The sequence below is a fragment of the Eumetopias jubatus genome, unplaced genomic scaffold (assembly GCF_037043125.1).
Source record: "Eumetopias jubatus isolate StellerSeaLion01/CBP00866 unplaced genomic scaffold, mEumJub1_p1.0 scaffold_14, whole genome shotgun sequence".
In the NCBI taxonomy this organism is placed as follows: Eukaryota; Metazoa; Chordata; class Mammalia; order Carnivora; family Otariidae; genus Eumetopias; species Eumetopias jubatus.
The window spans coordinates 100,673,704-100,692,570 of record NW_028274820.1 but is presented as its reverse complement, the minus strand read 5'-3'; the positions used below and the strand labels follow the sequence as shown (position 1 = coordinate 100,692,570).

Genomic DNA, 18,867 nt, shown 5'->3' with positions numbered 1-18,867 from the left:
GCAAAACTTCTCACAGCATAGATAATCAGGCAATCACTGAGATGGTTATAGTTCTCACAGGCCATTGCTGCTTTGCTGTGAGGCCTGCTCATGCCCTGAGCTACAGTCTCGTTTATCCCAGCCCCATTTTTGTGTATTTTACTCCAGTAAATAAGAATAAATGCTTAATCTAAGTTTCAGAGTTTTTTTTTTTTTTTAAAGAACATAAAACATGTTGTCTATTTGTTTAAACTTCAAAACTTAGAGATGGCTAGTTAAACAGTAATTCTTAAATCATTAAGAAGATAAAAACAATGTCAATAGTCTTCCTTGATCGTGATGTTATAGAAAAACAGTGGACTGGAAGTTTGGAAACCTGGGTCTAGGTCTTCTCTCTGCTTCTCGTTTCTGATATAATTTGTGGAAAGTAATTTCCATTTTCCTGGGCCCCCATTTGTGTAACTGTAATTTAAGAAACTGTTAACAATTTTTGCTAGGGTCCCATTCAACATTCAAATAGTAAAAATAATATGCCCGACTGTAATTTTAAACATTCATTTATGACTGCACCTTACCGAATCTTTGCATGAACTGGGAAGGGCTATCTGTCTACGTTTTGTTGATAGGAGAACTTAGAGAAGTGAGATGCGCTGACTTAGGTCAACACACACAGGAAAGGGCGTGAGAGAGCTTCAGCTTCAGTCCATTTTAATCAAATGATTCACAGTGATTGAGTTAAGATTACTGGAAAGAGTAATTTTCTTAGCTGGACACGGAGCCTGAAAAAGCGTGAGCTTCAGTAGAACCTTTATTTGCATTTTCACACATCACAGCAAGTGCAGTTTCACATGTGTGGATTTCACTTGGATTTACGCACGAGGTTTTCCTTTTCCTGAATCTCTTAGCTCTCCTCTGTGGCAGGACACAAGCATATGGATCCCCATGATCCTGGGAGCACACACTCTGGGTTGCCTGGACAGTGAACCAGCTGGGAAGCACTCCCCCTTCTAGTCAAGGAGGTTGCACCCAAAGGCAGCTTCCTACAGGGGCTGTGGCTTCTCCCTGTTCTGGGTGAAAAGAGGGCCTCAGACAATGCCTGTAGACAGCTGGTCCCTTCATGCAGCCCACCTGGTGCCCTAAGAGTCTGACCTGCCTCCACCAACAAAGTTGCTCTCTTGCCCTATGGGAAGCCAGAGGAGCAAGGGGTTCCTTGGAACTAGACCCTTGCTGTGTTCAGTACAACAGCCTGGCTCCAGCATCTCCCCCTGAAGGTGGATGGGGTTGGGGGACCCACGCCTTCTCTTTTGATGATACCTGATGTAAGCCTCTCCAGTTCAGCCCATCCATAACCCTGCCGTGTGCTGTTGTAGACTTCCGACTTGAGGTCTGCAGCTGGTCCAGAGCATGAAGGGACTCACTTTCCACAGTCTGTTTTCATTTCTAAGGATTCATTTGGAATCATGAAGACTTGCACTGAAAATTATATAATTAAGAATTGCAAAGAGTGGGGCACCTGGGTGGCTCAGTCGTTAAGCATCTGCCTTCGGCTCAGGTCATGATCCCAGGGTCCTGGGATCGATCCCCGCATCGGACTCCCTGCTCAGCGGGAAGCCTGCTTCTCCCTCTCCCACTCCCCCTGCTTGTGTTCCCTCTCTCGCTGCGTCTCTCTCTGTCAAATAAATAAATAAAATCTTTAAAAAAAAAAAAAAGAAAAGAATTGCAAAGAGCTATGTATCCCTTACTATACAACTTACAGAATGTTTTCATCATCTATATTCCATTTACTGTCACACAAGTCTGCCAATCAAGACTTATTTTTATTATACAGACAACAAATCCAGATTTCAGAGTGGTTAAAAGCCTTCTTGAAAGTGGCAAATCTAGGCCATTTTTAAAGCATCCACAGAGCAGGTCCTTTGCCAGGGGTTGGTGAATTCAAAGACCAGCAAGATATCACTGAAAGCTCTCTTTCTTGGGTTAAATAGGGAAGATCATCCTAATAGCATTTATTGTAAACATATTCATTACATTTTTCAGTTTGCTCAAAATATAGTGCCTCTATTAGGGGACATTAGACAAACTTGACAGAAGTTGAGCAGGGAGGGTGAGCGGTGAGTGTATCTTAGCTGCTACTCAGCCGGAAGGAGACTACACACCAGCTGTGTCGGGGGCCCTGAGAAATTGTGAACAGTTATGATCCTATCACGTCTTGCCAGACTGGCGTGTCTGTGAGCGCCGCTGAATAGGTCTGTCTGTGATGAGTTTTCTCATCTGTGATCTGAATTCAGGTATGTTCTCGGAAGTGATTTCAGATGCAAATACAGTTCTCTGAAATCTCTATTTCTTATCAGTAATCCCCTTCATGGGGCCCCTCTGCATTTAGACATGATGTTATGCTGGCACCTCCAACTTAATACTTTCAAAGCTGAACTCATCATCTGCTTGCTCAGAGCTTTATTCCTTGGCCTGATGCACGGCTTCGCTTCCGCTCCATTTCCAGGTGCCCAAGGGGGAGCCTACCCAGACTCCTCCCTTTCTTCTCATATGGGCCTAACTCTCAAGTCCTGATGATATCACTTCCCAAACATCTCATACATTTTCCTCCTTCTCTGTGGATGTGCCTTCATTCACCTTAAGCCTTTGATGCCTTTCAAGGACTGTTGTGACACCTTCCTCCTCCCCGCCTGCCTCCTCCATCACGCCTCCTCCCCGGGCTCATGGCTGATGAATCCAAACGCCCACCACCCTCAGAAAAGAATGGAAGCTCCAATGTTGCCACACACTGAGCGTTACTGCGGTTCCTCTCTTCTCCGCATCGCATTCCAAATCTACTGCACTGATGCTTCCCCAAACTGCCTGAGCGTATCCTGCTTCTCCAAGACGAGAGTGTGCCCCAGGAAACTCTTCCTTCTCTTCCAAGCGACAGTTTTCCTGTGAGGACCTTACTAAACCTTCCCTCTACTCCCGCAGTTAGACTTAAATCTTCTTCCACTGGTTTTGTTGTATTCTGCAATGCCTTCACCAGAGCACTGCTCGTATTATGCTATTTCTGTGGGTTTTGTCCTCCAACTAGTTTTTGAGTTCTCTCAGGACAAAGTGCACGTTCTATTTACCATTGTATCCCTAGCACTGACCACGATGTCTGACAAAAATGAATTTCACTTAGATGCATGCACTAGGTTTTCCTTTCCCTGAATACTCAACTGTCCTCTGTGATAGGACCAACACTCTGCGTTGCTAGACAATGAACCATCTGGGACAGGGCTCCCACGTCTCCTACTTGGAGAGAATGCCCTCAAAGTCAGCTTCTCGAAGGGACTGGGAGTCCAGCGTTGACGAGACAAATGAATCTGAGTCTATGGAACTCGCTTGAGGACATGCAGCCAGTAAAAAGTGACACCAAGAACAGAAATCAAGGTGGGAATTCTTGTTCTTGTCATTCACTGTTTTTCCTTAGTACCTAGAAGAGTCGTTGGCACGTTAAGATTCAATCAGCATCTGTTGAGTTAATGAGTGACTGACTGAATGAATGAAAAGTTAACTTCGGAGTCCTGCCTTTGGCTTCCATTCTCCTGACTTCCAGTCTTGGTGGAGTGTGTGAATATGTGTGTAGAGACATCCTTTGGACAAAGAAAATTAAACACAGAATATCATGATTTTCTCTTTACACCACACCGCAATTAAAGAATAATGGTAACTATTTCCACACGCACGCACATTTATGCACGATTCCAAAACACTGAGATATACAGGCTTGGTAATTCATTTCATTTACCAAAAGAAAAATGGCTTTTGGAAAAGCGGGAGACACCCGACCTGGAAATCATATAACTTTATATTCAGAATTAGTTTTCAGTTAACTGGTGGAATGAACTTGTCTTGTCAACTGTCCTTCTAAATAGTGTGAAACCCAGGCAGACCTAAGTAGACTGTGTGTGTGTTCTTGAGGAAATTCAGAGCTAGAGCCATGTTCACTGCTGCTGTACAGAGGCAGGAGTGGAGCACGGAGGGGCCCCTCCATGTGTCTGACATTGTGAGAAGCAGGTGCACGATGGGTGCTTCTGGGGAGAGCCCTACTTGGGTTTATACTCTTCCACCGAGACTTCTGGGGCCTCTCTTTTTCATGCTGAATGACAGCTGATTTTATCTTTATCTCTTACTGACACAGACCCAGTCATTCACTGTGAAGCAGAACAAAAGCCAGCAGAGGGATGAAAGAAACCCGAAACATCTTTCTTGAACTGATCTGTATCGGAGTTCTAAACAGTTCTGGGCAGGAAGGAAAAGGAGATCTGCGAGCACTGTTGCTGAAGATAGAGCAAAGAACGACTTTTTCCTGCCCCTTCCCTCCCCCCTCCTTTTTTCTTGCGCAGCTACTCAAAGCAAACATGGCAGAAAGTGGAAGCGTCCTGGGAGGAGACTGTTTACCATGGGCGCTCCCCTATTCCTGCACATGGGCTCCCTGCCCACGGCCATTCCCTCTACTGTTACAAAGCACATTTCAGAGTGTAAGTCACCTTCTGCTCCATGGCTCATTATTCTTCTCTCCGAATAAAATAGGAACACATCAATTATGTGTCCGTTTATTTCTAAGTGTACAGCCTCGTAACACTGACCTCTCTCTGCTTTTGTATTTTTCAGTGCGTTCCTGACATTTGTCACTGGGGTTAGCTCCCAAACACCACTAACCCATTCTCTTATTATTTCAGTAATTTTCAAACGTTCTCTTCTACCGAATTAGTCTGACCTAAAGGCACCCTGGGAGGGGAGCTTGCAGCACTCACCACTGCTTGTAATCCGCGTCACAGTTACAGTAGTACTTGGGGTCCGTGCAGTTCCGCTCGATGCCGCAGGCGCACTTCTGAATTCCGGGCCCCGAGCCGCCCCAGTAGTAGTGCTTCTCGTTGGCTTTGCCAACCCACCAGGTGTAAGGGCTTCCATCTAGGAGAAAGGGGAAAGACACAGTGAGGCAGACGAGGCTTGACCGGGTTGACGTCATCCGTACACCCCTGTCCCCAGAGGCAGCATTGCGCCCTGGTAGGCTGAACATCACTTTACCCTCTCACAAGTAAAGGTATTTCAATCACAGGGATATTTAATAAAAAATACAACAGGGAATGGTAAGCGCAAGTTCTCTCACCAGGATAGGCACCTCTTTTCCTGGAAGAAGCTTCAACATTAAAGTGTCAGTAACTCAGGTGTCTACTCAGTAGAGAGGCTGGCCAGTTGGGGACATCCACGATGAGGGCAGATAGATGGTGCACCGACTCTGTGAATTACCACTAAGTTCGTGACTAGCTGTGCTTTTCTGAGAAGTGATAGTCAGGGGGATCATAGACTATCAGAGCCAAATGACCTTCATTGTGTCATAGTCTGATCTTATTTTACAGGTAAGGAAACTGAGGTTTAGAAAGCTGAAGGGATTCTCTCAATCACATAGCAGATTTGTTCCCCAACCAGAAGTTCGACACTGTATCTCCTAAGACATTGTACAATGCTCTTATACTGTACACGTGCCTCTATTATTTGGCCTAATCTTCACTCAGGTATTCACTCATTCATCCAATCATCAAACATCACTTGAGTTTCCATTGCATGTCAAACATGATAAAATCTTCATGTGTATGGCTAGAATTCCATTCTAAGAACTCACTCACCCTTTTGGGACGCTAGGTAGACACTTGTCCCAGGGTCTGTGCAAGTGTTCAGAAATAAAAATGAGGCAAGAGCCATAATGGAGTTGCATGAAGACTGCTGCAGTGCTGTCTTAGATACACCAATAGTTTTTTTTTTTTAAGGTAGATTATTTACTTATTTTTATTATTGAAGTATAGTTGGCATACGATGTTATATTAGTTTCAGGTGTACAACATAGCGATTCGACAATTCTATACATTACTCAATGCTCATCATGGTAAGTGCAGTGCCCATCTGTCACCATACAACATTACTACAATATTATTAACTGTATTTCCTCTGCTATACTTTTCATCATTGTGACTTATTTATTTTATAACTGGAAGTTTGTACCTCTCAATCCCCTTCACCTGTTTCACCCATCTCCCGCCCACTTCCCTTCTGGCAACCACCAGTCTGTTCTTTGTATTTATGACTCTGGCTTTTTGTTTGTTTGTTTTGTTTTTTAGATTCCACACATAAGTGAAATCCGATGGTATTTGTCTTTCTCTGACTTATTTCATTTAGCATAAGACCCTCTATCCATGTTGATGTAAATGACAAGATCTCATTATTTTTTTATGGCTGAGTAATATTCTATTACACACACACCCCATCTTCTTTATCCATTCATCAGTCAATGGACACTTGGGTTGCTTCCATATCTTAGCTATTATAAATAACGTTGCAATAAACATAGGGGTGCATATATCTTTTCAGTTTAGTGTTTTTGTTTTCCTTGTGTAAATACTCGGTAGTGGAATTACTGGATCATATGGTATTTCTATTTTTAATTTTTTAAGGAACCTCCATACTGTTTTCCACAGTTATACTACTAATTTACATTTCCACAAACAGTATATGAGGGTTTCCTTTTCTCTACATCTTTGCCAATACTTGTCATTTTTGTCTTTTTGATAATAGCCATTTGACTGGCATGAGGTGATATCTCCTTGTGGTTTTGATTTGCATTTCGCTGATGATGAGTGATGTTGAGCTTCTTCTCATGTGTTTGTTTGGCCATCTGGATGTCTTCTTCCGAAAAATGTCTTATTCACATCCTCTGCCCATTTTTAATCAGATTATTTGGGGCTTTTTGGGTGTTCAGTTGTATAAATTCTTTATATATTTTGGATATTAACCCCTTATTGGATTTATCACTTGAAAAAATTCTTCTCCCAGTCGGTAGATTGCCTTTTCATTTTGTTGATGGTTTCCTTTGCTGTGCAAAAGCTTTTTATCTTAGTGTAGTCTCCATAGTTTATTTTTGCTTTTATTTCCCTTGCCTGAAGAAACATATCCATAAACATGTCACTAAGGCTAATGCCCAAGAGATTACTGGTTATGGTTTCTATTACTAGTTTTAAGGCTTCATGTCTTACATTTAGGTCTTTAATACATTTTGAGTTTATTTTTATGTATGGTATAAGAAGATAACCCAGTTTTATTCTTTTGCATGTAGCTGTCCAGTTTTCTCAACAACTTTTATTGAAGAGACTGTCTTTTCCCTATTGTATGTTCTTGCCTTCTTTGTGGTAGATTAATTGACCATGTAAGAGTGGGTTTATTTCTGAGCTCTCTATCCTGTTCCATTGATCTATGTGTCTTTGGTGTGTGTGTTTGCGAGTGCACACAGCAGTATCACACTGTTTTGATTACTACAGCTTTGTAATGTATCTTAAAATTTGGGATTGTGATGCCTCCAGTTTTGTTCTTCTTTCTCAAGATGGCTTTGACTACTTAGGGTCCTTTGTGGTTCCACACAAATTTTAGGATTGTTTGTTTTAGTTGTGTGAAAAATGCTACTGGTTTTTTGATAGAGGTTGCATTGAATCTGTAGATTGCTTTGGGTAGTACGAACTTTATTCTTCTAATCCATGAGCATGGTATACCTTTCCTTGTTTGAGTTGTCTTCAATTTCTTTTATTAATGTCTTACAGTTTTCAGAGTATAAATCTTTCACCTCCTTGGTTAGTTTTATTGCTAGATATTTATTATATGTTTTGGTGTGACTGTAAATGGGATTGTTTTTAGGGTGGGCAATTTAAAGTCACGAAACTCTCCTGGGAGGTTCAGGCTTGATATAATAAATGAGCAAACACTCTGAACTTGGAAAAGAGTTAGATAGTCTCCTACTTCATACACATTTCTAGACTGTGTTGACGTAATTTGGAAAAGTTATTATTTTTTTCCCTTTGCAAGATCATTTATAGCACAAGAATTTTAAAAATATATTCGACTTGATCAGGTAAACAGAAGAAAGGGAGATTTCAGCATCCTGTTCTGAAGGGAGGAAGAGGCCAGCTCTTTGAGGTAAGGGTCTACTCTGAAACCTTATCTTTTGTCTACCTGGGCCATGACCCCAGAATAAAGAGAGCGGTGTTTGCTTTATACATTCAAGGTGTTTTTGTTTGTTTCCTTGCTTGCTTGCTTCTCCCTTCTCTTTCCATCAGGGTAAAGAGTAAAGCATCCAAATTGAGATGCTTCCTAGTGTTGGAACCATGACCAATAATAAACTGTTCTCTTTTGATGCAGTCAAGACTTTCAAAAAACAAGGCTTGAAAAATTCCACTTATGGAAACTGTAAAATCTGAGCCAGGCCAGCTGGCCAGTAACCTGAATAAGGTCTCTGTTGATTCCATCTCTAGGCCATGTTACAGGAAGAGGGCAAAGTTGGACGGTACCATGCTGACCTTGCAAATGCCCTTGGGGCCTTCCAGACCACAGCTTGACCCAAAAAATGTAGAAACATGTCCTAGATTGGTTATCACATCTATTTATCACACTGAATCTCTTCAAGGTGACCTAATGCTAGGTTCTTTCCCTCAAAGGAAATTTTGGTTACTATCATTGTTTTGGGAACTAGGAGATACCAACACATCCAGTAGAGGGGATGAAGCAAACCTGACATCTGTGGAGCTGGGGTGAATGGACTGTCTAGCAGGAAACTCCCTTGTCCTACTTGTCATTCAAATAGCCCCTGGAAGAGTCTATATGTAAAACCTCAGCTCAATTGCAAATTATTTCTTCCAGCAACCAACAGAAACAACCTAACACTGTTATATTTTCATTATAGACAGTGATGGTAAATTGCATGAATGAGAGAAGTTGAATGTGGTTCAGTATGCTTTGTAAAAATCAGAGCAACATCAGTAAAAGGAGAAAGCTAATTATCAGCCTCTCCTTTAGCATGAGACTCTGAGAAATGTGTGGCAGGGGAAATGGACGAGAGAGCCCACTGATTCCTAACAGCACCTGCAGAGAGTATGGAGAAGCCCCCAGAGAGGAAGATTTTTTGTCATGTTGTTTGGGCAGTGGGTGTTCTAGCAGGAGGCCTAAGCTCTGTGTGGGATCTAGGCTCTGAGCTAATCTTACTTGGCAGGACCCTCAGTGCTTGTAGGGAGGGACTCTTATTAGATACCAGGGTGGGATCCAGAGGGATGATCCACACTGACATTTCCTCTTTTCAGGGCAAGGAGGTGACATGCTAGTGAGCAGGTAAGAGTGGCCCAATTTCCCAGTTCTTCCTCCCATCCCTCACCTTTGACTCAAGTCACATATAACCTTATATGGCTACTGTTCCCAGTGAAGGTGACGCCAGATCGAAGCTATTTTGTTCTCCTTCCAAGGAAAATAAGTTAAGCACAGTACAAAATGTTTAACTTAGCTGTTTCTCCATCTGCCGTGAACAGAAGAATGCCAGTGAGAAACACATATACTAGGGAGAAAGCAAATTGTACCCTTTGTTATTAGCATTGGCACATTTTGGTTAAATCAAATCACTGTAACTAAAATAAATTATTAATTTGGCAGATATTTTGTATTCAGCAAGAAGATGGTTCAATTTGCATTGAACAAAGAATTGCCTTATTCCAGTGCTATGCTAACGAAGTGCTACACTTTGCTTTACAAATCATTATTTATCTGTTAATTGGCTCTGGGGAAAAGCAGTTAAAGGTAATAAAAATGGAAAGACTTTCAAACGACAAGAATAAGAAGTGGTTAGGAGAGAAATAATTTAATTATCCAGGGCCATGAGTTTAAGAACTTCTGTAACCTCAAAATAGGAAGGTTTCTGTTAACTATATTCAGTGGGCGTAGCCACTGGGACAAGATTAGGATTGATAAGCCAGATTCAAAGTTGACTAGAAGCTAAATTATCAAAGTAAGGCGCATTGTATTAAAACAATTAGATTATCAGTTGAATTAAATGCAATCACTACACTGTTTGTACTCAAGATCAAGTTTCATTATGCTGAAGGGTTTCTTATGTTTGCATGACTAACGGGAGGAGGAAGAAGGGGAAGAGGCTACCTGCTCCTCAGGACTTGAAGAAACCAAGAGACCCTTGGTCTACTTTCCCCACTTAAAGTTGAGAGAGAGACCCAACGACAAGTGCATGGGGACCTCTTTTTTTTTTTTTTTTTTTAAAGATTTTATTTGTTTATTTGACAGAGAGAGACGCAGCGAGAGAGGGAACACAAGCAGGGGGAGTGGGAGAGGGAGAAGCAGGCTTCCCGCGGAGCAGGGAGCCCGATGCGGGCCTCGATCCCAGGACCCCGGGATCACGACCTGAGCCGAAGGCAGACGCTTAACGACTGAGCCACCCAGGCGCCCGCATGGGGACCTCTTGGTGAAAATGTGGTACATCTGTGACAGTCCGCTTAAATACATGTTCTCGTGGAGAGAAGACCCCGAATGGTCACTGGGACATTCAATTAGTTCCATGTCATCCACGTCTAGAGGATGTTAAAAACAACACCACAAGGCTTTATAGTCTCCACAATGAAAACTTAAAAGCATATTTTCAGCTTGATGAAACCTAGTTTTATTTTATCTACTACTATCTATCTACAAATTCTCTTAGAGAATCGCAGGGGGCTATTTAGCAGGGACAACAGAGCAGGTACAAACTGCAGCAGAAACCTGCCTTTCAGAGCTCTGCTCAATGCCCCCTGTGGGCAGCCCTTACTGTTTCCTGCCACCCCTCACCCCCCCACCCCCCCCACCCCCCCCCACCCCCCGCCTCCTGCATCTGGCAGCGTCCTGGCTGCTTGAAGCCCCTTACAGTGCCTGGTGGATCCGCTTTCTAAAGAAGTGACTCTTGCTCTGAAAAATCTCCCATTTTCTCCTCTGTCTTGTCTTCATCAAAGCACCACCGAATCTTTCCCCCTCCATGAAATTTCCCAATTTCAGCTGACCATTCCGATCTGATGACAGCACTCCGTGCCAAGGTACCAATAGGATATGAGACATCTTTAGCTGGTGTAATTCTGGACTGTAGGTACAAAGTCCTCACTACCTGTGAGAATCTTCCTTGCCGGGCAAATAACCTAGAGAAGAAGGAAGGTAAAACCTTACAATAAGTGTTGGGCTGGGCTGGAGCAAAGAGAAAACTTGGAGGTGCCGTAGCTACTCTAGAGCCCTCTAGAGCATCTGATAGCACTAATCTGGAAGATCAAGCAGGCCAGTCTGTCCTCTACCTTCAGTATGAGATGTGCACTCTCCCAGCTAATGCTGCCGCCGACAGTGGCCCCTGCCCCCAGGCACAGGCCCCCAGTCCTGGGGTTCTCTGGCTTAAATACAGGCAGCGTCTCTTCTTCAACATGTCGAGTTTGTCCACATGCAATCAATTCTAAGAACTGGACCGTGGAAGTCTCAGGAAGTCTCAGTGGAGAAAGATGAGGGCTGGGAGGTGAAGTCACGGAGTGACTGCTTCTGTATCTTTTCCCTCTGGTGGGACATTACTAGAGAGAAGGGTTTCCAATTTACCTAAGAGAAGTTCCACCTGAGGTTCTTATCAACACTCTGGATTCCCTGGCTTGCAAAATAAGATCTATGGAATAAGAATCTCGGAGGGAGTTCTGGGGACTCGGTCACTAAGGCCCTGATGATCAGATAGGTCTGCCATATACTGACCTGAGGCAATGGACAGTGTGGTTTCGGTCACAGAACACTGAGAGGCCGGTGCCCGGGTCCCACTGGAATACTAATCTAGGACTTTGTTATCCAGGTAAGATATGAAAAGGTGACAGTGGTGTTTACTGCACTAACACCTCCATTTAAAATTCCCAGTTATTTTTTTTCAGAATAGTCATTGTAATTTTTTTTCTAATTTCATAACTGTGGTTCTAAGTCCAAATGCCTGTATTTTACTATTTAGATTAAGAACTTTAGAAATAAAATGAAGCATCCTGTATCTTGGCATGCCACAGATACAAAGGCCTATCATTTCAAGCTGCCTATAAATTCTGTGAAATCAGCTTATTAAACCAGATAACAATTCTCTTTTATTTCCCAGCCATCTGATTCTATGTTAGCAGAAAGACCAACAGAGAATGAATCCAAAAAAGTCCCACGGAGTTCATATTACTGACAGTGTTGTGAAGTTGGGAAAACTCGTAATTTTGAAGTTATAATATAAACACATTCAATATGGTAGTTAAAGGTGAGCATAGAGATAAAAAGATTTATCTCTTTGTGACTGAATGTCACTAAACTCATTTGATTAGGGGTGAACAGAAACGAATGGAGTTGATTAGCCTCCTGGTGCATCTTTCAGGATTATGTTGGATTCTACTATATTTTATTAATTTGAATCAGGACCAAATTTAGAAGTGGAGAATTGAAGTTCAGATCAAAATGGACCTGAACTGAAATGTTAGTTAATTAAAAATTAATTTTACTGCATAATATTTAAATTTATTTTATTGAACCAAACTTAATAGATTTCAATCAAGGACTGATTCCACTGAGCAGAATTTGATTGAACTGAATCAAATCACTTTGAATCCTATTCAAATGAATTAGGTTTTATTAATTTGAATGGAACTGAAGTGACAGATCAGATGGGAGTTCGCTATTCTGAGCAGTATTAAAGAGAACAGAAGAGGCCAACGCACTCCATGTTAATTTGGCCTCAGTTTCCACAGAGGTCATGGCGTTTGTGGCTCCCTTACTTACTCTGGCTAATTCCTTTGTACCATGGCCCCAGGAACAAATGTGACTAGTGTCACAAAGTGACAAATGCAACCACATGCTATTTGTAGGATTTAATAATATGCTTTTCTAGTCTTTTTCCACTGGAAAAGCCCTGACCAATTATTTTAAATATTTCTTTTCTTCATTATAGAAAAAAATTAGAGGGAATTAAACTGGATGTCAGGGATGAAGATTTGATTGAGTACTGACTGCTTCCTTTATTTTTATTTTCCATTAAAAACCGTATTTATTTGTTAAAACATGTCTTACCCTGGGCCCATCATTTATACTGAAATACTTGGTATCTTGTGCCTTGACTTTTATTGATTGATAGATAATAGATGCACTTTAGCTTCCTTTACATTTAAAGGACGACTATAACTTTTTAAGTTTGTAGCAAAATATTGCTTTGCAACGGAAATGGCATGCTACGTAATCAATAAGCACCTTTTTAGTGCTGGAGAGACAATTTGGGGAATAGGGGTGAAAACCTCATTCCTGATCTAAGCCTCTGAGTTAGCAGAAAGACTATGTTCAGTAATTTACAATTATGAAAGTTTTATGCCTTGATATTTAATAGGGCATACACATAGTAAGATGGAAAAATACACACTGGATGTCATAGGAGAAGGCAGTGGGTCCCCTAGGTTCAGGCAATGGGTCCTGTAGGATTCTGGAGAAGGAAACAATTACCGAGGATCAAGGTAGACTGGAGGGCCTCCATAAGGAGGCAGATCTGAGTGCAGCTTTGATGGGAGGGTAGGATCTAGAAAACCAGGAGGAAAATATGAGCATTTCAGCACTCCTGAATCGCTGGCCCAAGGTATGAAGCCAGAAAGAATCCAACTTTTTTCTGGAACTGTCGGGTAATCAGTTAGGCTGGTGGGGGCAGTGTAGAGAAGCAGAATTTATGGTTGGAGAAATAGTTTCACTGTGTTTGGACTTCAGTTTTTAAGTAATGGGGAGTCAAATTTAAAAAGTTTTACATGTTAAAGGGCGCCTGGGTATCTCAGTCAGTTAAGTGTCTGACTCTCGATTTCAGGTCAGGTCATATCTCAGGGTCCTGGGGTTGAGTCCTGTGTCAGGGTCTGTGCTCAGGGGGGAGTCTGCTTGAGGATTTTCCCTCTCTCCTTCTCCCTCTGCACCACCCCTTCCCTGTTCACATGCACACGCACACTCTCTCTCTCTCAAATAAATGAGTAAATAAATAAATAAAATTTTGGATGTTAAAATATTTTACAAATACATTTGTGTGTGTTAAAATATTTTACACGCACAAATACAAGTTACATGACCACAAAGTTTAATACCTTTTTACATAAGGTATAAAGATAATAAAATAGACTTGTACTTAGTTTATTATCATTGTTGTTATGGTATGTTGTTCTTTGAGTATATCACACTTGATTAATTCTAATATTAACCAACATCCGGCTGTGTCTAGTTTTTTGCTATTTCACCAAGCTCTGTGAAAATGCCTAAGAGTTTTGAGCACGATCCTACAGTGTCATTGTTAGGTCATATGGTTTGTGCATTTTGAAATTGTTTATCCAAAGCACTCACATGAATGCAGAATCCTACCAGCAGTATGTAACACTTTAAAATCCTTGACAATCCTTGGTGCTATGCTATTAACTTATGACAACTGGTGAGTGACAAAGAGTACATCTTTTTGGTTTTAGTTATATTTCACTGATTACTTATAAGATTGTTTGCCTTCCCGTGTTTATTCACTCACCTTTCCTTATTTAAAAAAATCTGTTCATATTTTTTGCCCAGTTTCTTATTGGATTTTTTTGTGCTTTACTGACTTGGTGAAAATGCTTAGGAAGATAATTTTTTAGTAATTGTAATAGTGTAAATTTTACTTTTTCTTTTATAGATTTTATTTATTTATTTTAGAGAGTGTGCAAGCAGGGAGAGGGGGGCAGATGGAGAGGGAGAGGCAGAATCTCAAGCAGACTCCACACTGAGCATGGAGCCCGATGTGGGGCTCCATCTCACGACCCTGAGATCATGACCTGAGCTGAAATCAAGAGTCAGACACTTAACTGCCTGAGCCACCCGGGGGCCCTGAAAATTTTACTTTTTATGGTGGTTTTAATGAGGAAACATTCTTAATTTTATTTTTTAAGGTGAATTTAACATTTCCTTCATGGTTTATTGCCCTGAAATGATAAAAGATATTTTCGTCTACTTTGTTTTGAAGCTCCTCAGTCCCCTAGCCACCTGTGCTGGTGGATATCATACTGGACAGCAAACCTTTCATCACCTCAGAAAGTTCTTTAGAAGGTGCTGCTCTGTATACTTAATAATTTAAAAATTTTCCTGATCTGCAGTTACTCTTGTTTGTCAAAAAAATGTCTTTATTTAGACTCTATTCATAATAGATAGTTTTCTGGCAGGTATTTTCAAGGGTGATGGTTATGTTCCCACAACCATTTGAGAATATGCCAGTGGTTTAGGTTTCCACGGTGATGTCAATGGTCGGCTTAATATCCATTCTTTCCGTGGGTGATCTGTATTTTCTTTCGTCTAGCTGGGCATTTTCCTCACTCTTGTTTGCATACAGTGTGACTCCTTAATCTGAATCTGCATATTTTCTTCAGTTCTGGTGAATTCTTAGCTAATATGCCCCAAAATAGGGCTTTGGCTCCTTATACTTTATTCTTCCAGAACTCCAACTGGATATGTATTAGATGTTATTGATCTCATTTCCTTGCTTCTAACCTCTTTTCACATTTAACAATTCTATGTCTCCCTGGGCAGATTTTTGGGAAATTCCTTCAGAACCTGTTTTTCATTTCACTGTCCTCACTTCAGCTGGGTAGAAACTGCTACTTAACCCCGCCATGAAGCTTTTAATTTTGATTTTGATGACATTTTGATTTCTGTAAGTTTTATTTGGTTCTTTTTTCAAATGACACATATTTTTGCTAGCATCTTCCTTAATCATATTTTCCATTTCCCCTTAAAAAAGCCAACCTGAACCAATAATTTCAATATCTTAAGGTTTTGCAGGACTGAAAATGCTATTAGTTATTTCTATTGATTCACAATTACAGTATCTTGTTTCCCCACACACATCATGGTTATTTTTTTCCTTTGGGATGATGTTCCTTGGAAATGTCCCTGTGGGAATTTTCTGAGGACCCACTGAAGTTGTGTCTCTCTCAGATAATTTGCATTTGCTTTTATCAGATACCTGGGGGTATTACCAAGCTAGGGCTTCTTTAGAATATATTCCCAGCTTGATTTTTTTCCCCAACCATACAAAGGGTGACGTGGCCCTGTGAACATGCGTCAGAACTGGCTTTTCGTTACACACAGCATCAAGAGATGATTTCTTTCTCTTTCTCTTTACCCCAAGCCAAGGCGCGGACAGTGAAAATTCCTATGCTCTCTTCTTTTGCAGGGTGGGTTTTTAGTTTTAATTTTTAGTTTTTTTTCCCCCCCCCGCTGAGTCTTGACCTGTGAAATCCGTTTCCCATAAAGGGATGTTTGATACAACCCATCGCTTGGCACGGTCCCCTCTTCCTCCACCATCATGGAAACTGAATCCATAGGTTACAGGTAACCGGCAGAAGCCCTGAGGCCAGCTTCTGCCTTTTTAGCACACATTAATGATGCTGGTCCATGGTTTTGCTTAATTTTCGGCCCCTAAGGATCTTCCTCACTTTCACGCAAGCTCAATTATACATTTCAAAGGATTTTTAAAAATATTTTTTCATGCATTTTAAAATGTTTACGGGGGAGGGCTTTTCTGATACCTATGCGGCCTTAATCCTGTGGTGAAAGTCTGTTACTGTGGGTTTTAAAGCAGTGAGAAGCATGGACAATGTGATGTTCTAGAAATCCTAGGAGTGGGGCAATCAAGACTTGAAGTCCAATGAACATGGCGTGTCACATAATGGAGGCAGAGGTAAATCCACTGTAAAAGGAAGTCGGTGGGATTTGGGGACCAGATGGAATAGTTGGTGGTGACTCCCTGGTTTTAAGATTAAGGAAATATGAACATTTTAAAAGACATTTTTATTTCAGAGAAGTGTACTGGTTTGGGGAAAAGAGGTTCAGTGTGATTTTACATAGGGTGAATTTAAGGTGGTGATGGGGCTGGTTCTACCCACTCAGGCGTGATTTAGGAACATCTGTGCGGTGCTACCAGAATTTAGTGTCCTGGGGGCAGGGATGCTTAAGACCAGCAATGTGTTAGCTAGTCCTAAACAACAAATAACTGTCCCACCCAGGTGCCAACAGTCCCTTGGTAAAGAAGCCCTCTCATACAGCAACTGTGAGGAGAATAGACGGAGACAAGACTGTGACTTCAAGAGAGAGATTGAAGCCCAAACAGTCCATCTGTGAACCAGGCCGTAGTGATCACAGAGCTTGAGAGTGGGAATCCGCACGTAGAATGGGGCGAGTGGCCTAAGTCCTTGCCTCCTGGTGTGCCCACACCAGCAGATGAGGAAAGACTTGAAAAGCAGTCACCATGAGGAAAGAGGATCAAGGCAATGTGTGTGTGTGTGTGTGTGTGTGTGTGTGTGTGTTTTAAAGAGTGTATTTATTTATTTGAGAGAGCGAGAGAGATCGAGCACTAGAGCACAGAGGGAGAGGGAGAAGCAGACTCCCTGCTGAGCAGAGAGTGGGATGGATGTGGGGCTGGATCCCAGCGCCCTGAGATCATGACCTGAGCCGAGGCAGCCACCCTACCAACTGAGCCACTCAGGCGCCCCAAGGCAATGTGGTTTAAAGAACGGTTACTTCTCTGAAATCCGCTCTCCTTCTCATTCCTCTAGGTAACTTCTGTTTCTCCCCACTTTGTGCTAAGCCACAGGTTACGCAGATCTCAGTTACTGCATTTAGCATTCTGTATTGCAATTGTTTTATATGCTCATGCCCCTACAGACAGGAAGCTGGATTCTGTACCTCCCGCTTCTAGCAGGTCCTAGGCACACCAGTGAGTACTGAACGCTCCAGAAAGGTGAAGGATAAAGCTTGACCAACATCACTGGACTTGAGGATTAGGAGGTCACTGATGAACGTGAAGGACAGTTTTCAGTTTCAAGTGATCAAGCTTCAAGAGGTCAAGGTGATGAAGATGCAAGTAGGCAAATGTGACTGGTTAAAATAGGAAAGCCACGTGAGTGTGAGCAGAGAGAGAGGGAGGCCGGAGACGTGAGCGGGACAAAGTGGGTTCTATAGGGCGGTGGGGTGTTGAACATATGTGCGGTCAAACATCACTTAACAGAGGGGAGAAGATGAAAGGTGCGTTACTGGACCATACCGACCAAGAACCGTCATCACTACGATGACGCACACTGCTTCTTCCCAGCATGCTGGAGCCTGAGTCAGCCCCACAGAAACCCTGCCTTGGAGGACGTCTCAGGCTGAGGTTCTGGTCTCCAGCCCACTCTGATGAAGACATTACCAGGGAAGTCATGAAAAGGCCAAGAGGAAAGGATAAATCTTCGAGCCAAGGCGTTTTGAACAAATCCTGTCTTCTCAACTGTTTGACGAGTTAAAAAAGAAAAAAAAAAAAAAACGAACCCTGATTATCCTTGATCTTTAACCCTGCCATATCTAAAAAAAAAAAAAGCAACCACCCTTAAACAGCAGAGCAAGTCACTGCTTATGCAGCGCGCCACCTGGGGTCACCTCTGCGCCCGCTGTTCACCCCTTTCGTATTCCTGGACACCAAGCCAGCAGAGTCACACGTTATCCATCCATTACCTGGCCCTTCTCCCAGGGAACTAAGATGCTAAAGCCTTTCTCGATGGCACAGCAGTTAATAAAAGTGGCACAAATTCAAAGTCCTCCAATCTCACAGAAGAGCGGTGAGATGACAAAAAATTCAATAACAGTAAGTGTCAGATTTTTCAAGTGGGTAAAAGGGATACTTATTTCAACAGTGAAACCTCTAAAATTTGCCCTCATTTTTTTTTTTTCCTCCTGACAACAAGCGAAATGAACACCCAAAGCACAGGATAAAATTTCCCTTGTAAGTATTTAACTAAAACTTGTTTGGTTAGCCTGCTGATTAACCTGCCGATGTTAAATGAGATTCTTCAGAGACCATCACATTATGTCAAGTAGTCACTTTTTTTTCCTGGCAAGGCAACTGATTTCAGTTTGATTGTAATGAATGTAACAGATTATACAATATTCAGGTTCTCTTCTTGGTTACTGGTGCCTTGCAGTCCTAGATGAGTCATTTTATTAAGATGTCTATCA

The 18,867-nt window shown here is 41.9% G+C and overlaps 1 protein-coding gene across 1 annotated transcript in view; it reads right to left on the bottom strand.

The window, feature by feature from the left end:
- Window positions 1-18,867, bottom strand: part of CNTNAP2 (contactin associated protein 2) — a 1,403,550-nt gene that overhangs the window by 395,951 nt on the left and 988,732 nt on the right. The window contains exon 14 of the mRNA XM_088018399.1: window positions 4,764-4,920. Within this exon, the coding sequence (XP_087874525.1) occupies window positions 4,764-4,920 (157 nt within the window). The remainder of the gene's footprint in view (window positions 1-4,763; window positions 4,921-18,867) is intronic.